The 1,953-nt window shown below is 42.7% G+C and overlaps 1 protein-coding gene across 1 annotated transcript in view; it reads right to left on the reverse strand.

Annotated features, from left to right (window-relative positions):
• Positions 1–323: 323 nt before the first annotated feature.
• The window catches only part of igf2a (insulin-like growth factor 2a), a 4,091-nt gene continuing 2,461 nt past the window's right edge, over positions 324–1,953 (reverse strand). Inside the window, exons 3-4 of the mRNA XM_053616736.1 lie at positions 1,805–1,953; positions 324–993 (exon numbers count right to left, since the gene is read on the reverse strand). The exon at positions 1,805–1,953 is cut by the window's right edge and continues 27 nt beyond it. Of these exons, the coding sequence (XP_053472711.1) occupies positions 736–993; positions 1,805–1,953 (407 nt within the window). The 3' untranslated portion in view covers positions 324–735. The remainder of the gene's footprint in view (positions 994–1,804) is intronic.

Consider the following 1,953-nt stretch of genomic DNA (forward strand, 5'->3'; position numbering starts at 1 on the left):
ACATCGCCTTGGACTTTACCTTCATTCTCCACAGAATATGCAATGGATCTTAGAAGCACAGTTCAGGTCACCTTAGCTCATCCCCTATCACATCACTCTTGATTCACCTCTCTCACAATGTCTTACTTTTCCTAAAACGGAAAGTTTAACACGGTGACAAGAGTAGGTTGCTTTGAGCCTCTTCTTTTGAGTTTATTCCCAAAAAGGTAGCACCATAGTATTTTCATATGGAGCAGTTCATTAAAAAAAAAAAAATAGTGCCATTAATATCGTCCGTGGCATTGTGCAATCTGCCGATGTTTTTTTTTTCTTCATTATTGCACCGCAGAGGGTAGGGTGAATGAAGGTGCATATAAAGCAAATATCATTTAAATTTTTTTTAAAAAAAGCTCCCAAAAGTGTAACTTTAGAATCGCAGGTGCAAATGAGACAGAGTCTCTCCGTCTCACGGTTGGGATTTTGTGGAATGAAGACTGTCATACTCACTGCTATACACACTCCATTGGTAATTCATTGGGAATGATTCTGGCTGTGCACCCTGTGAATCAGAGACTTCATTAATCTCTTCTGTCGCCTGATCCATCACTCTTACGTTCAGCTCTATCACTAAAGTCTCTTCAGCTTGGTAAGGCAGGAGATAACACAGAATGTTCATATCTGTATTTGGAAAGGATGCACGATGACAGGATTCATTAAAAAAGCCTCTCGTGTTCAAGGTCAAGGCTTATAATCCCTTTAAATCTCAGCAGTTTTTGCTTCACTTATGGACAGCGAGGCTCTGGAGGCGTGTGGGATTTGAGGGCCTCTGTTGGACACAGTCATCAGGGGCCGGTGAATTTGGGTCTGCTCCTGGTCTTGGCTTTTCTCTGCAAGCCTCTTAAACTTTCTGGAGCGGAGGATGGGAGGGATTCCTCTCCTCAGCCTTTGAGCAGCTGTCCGTTGCCACAGCTCATATCTGGAAAACCTCACGTTAAGAGGCTTCCTTGTGCTATCCTGCAAAACAAAATGGATTTATCAACTTGAGGGACCAGCCATGAACTGCAGTAACTCTAGAAGATGTATATGCTTCTTTATTTCACTTTTCCCCCATGTGCTCTGTTTGCTATCTCACTTCCTGAATTAGTTCCCCATTACTGTTAAAGTTCCATTAGCAATAATTGATTTTTAGCTTTAGAGTAGAGTCAGTTTAGCTCAAATGTGGCATGTAGCATTTCATAATTGCGCTCTAATGATGAGCCATGTCTCATTGCTATTTGTTCTGTTCTCCACAATTGTGCAGGGTTAAAGTACAGCTCTCCTATTTGCGATTTGCCTCGAGAGTGTGACTCTGTACACGTACTCAGTGTCAATGTTCTGTTCTTAAATGCAGCCCAATTGTTGTTCTGCTGGTTATCTTGTTTTTGTTGTTTTGAAATTCAAGCCTTAGCCAGCCAGCTGGCCTACAGTCTTGCCAGTGCTTAACATATTTTCATGCCAAGACCACATGGCGTAGCCACGCACCAGAATGTGGCGCGGCACTTGTTTTGGTGTTTTGAATAATGACATCATTCCATGTGCAGTCCAGTAGCATTGTGTTACTATCTGTTTGTCGAGCTGTCGTTCTCCATGTAGCCAGTATATTTCCTTTAAAACTGTCAACCATTTTCATTATCTCTGCTGGTTTTTTTCCACATTACTCAGCAGTTTTAGATGGAATACATGTTTGACACTGATTTTCCCTTGATAAAATGTCCTGGGTACGTGATGGCTCAGCAGAATCAACGTGGCTGGCAGCAGATTGGAAGAGATAGGCTAATGTACGTACCTTGTGAAGAGTCTGTAACACTGGGACGACCTGCAGCGTAGTGGCAGTGATGTCTCTCTCAGACTTTGCAGGTTTTGCACAATACTGCTCGAGGAGATGCAAATCACAGCTCCGAAAACAGCATTCCTCCACTATACCTCGGTGAGGAC

This window comes from Ictalurus furcatus, chromosome 27, assembly GCF_023375685.1.
Source record: "Ictalurus furcatus strain D&B chromosome 27, Billie_1.0, whole genome shotgun sequence".
Classification (NCBI taxonomy): Eukaryota; Metazoa; Chordata; class Actinopteri; order Siluriformes; family Ictaluridae; genus Ictalurus; species Ictalurus furcatus.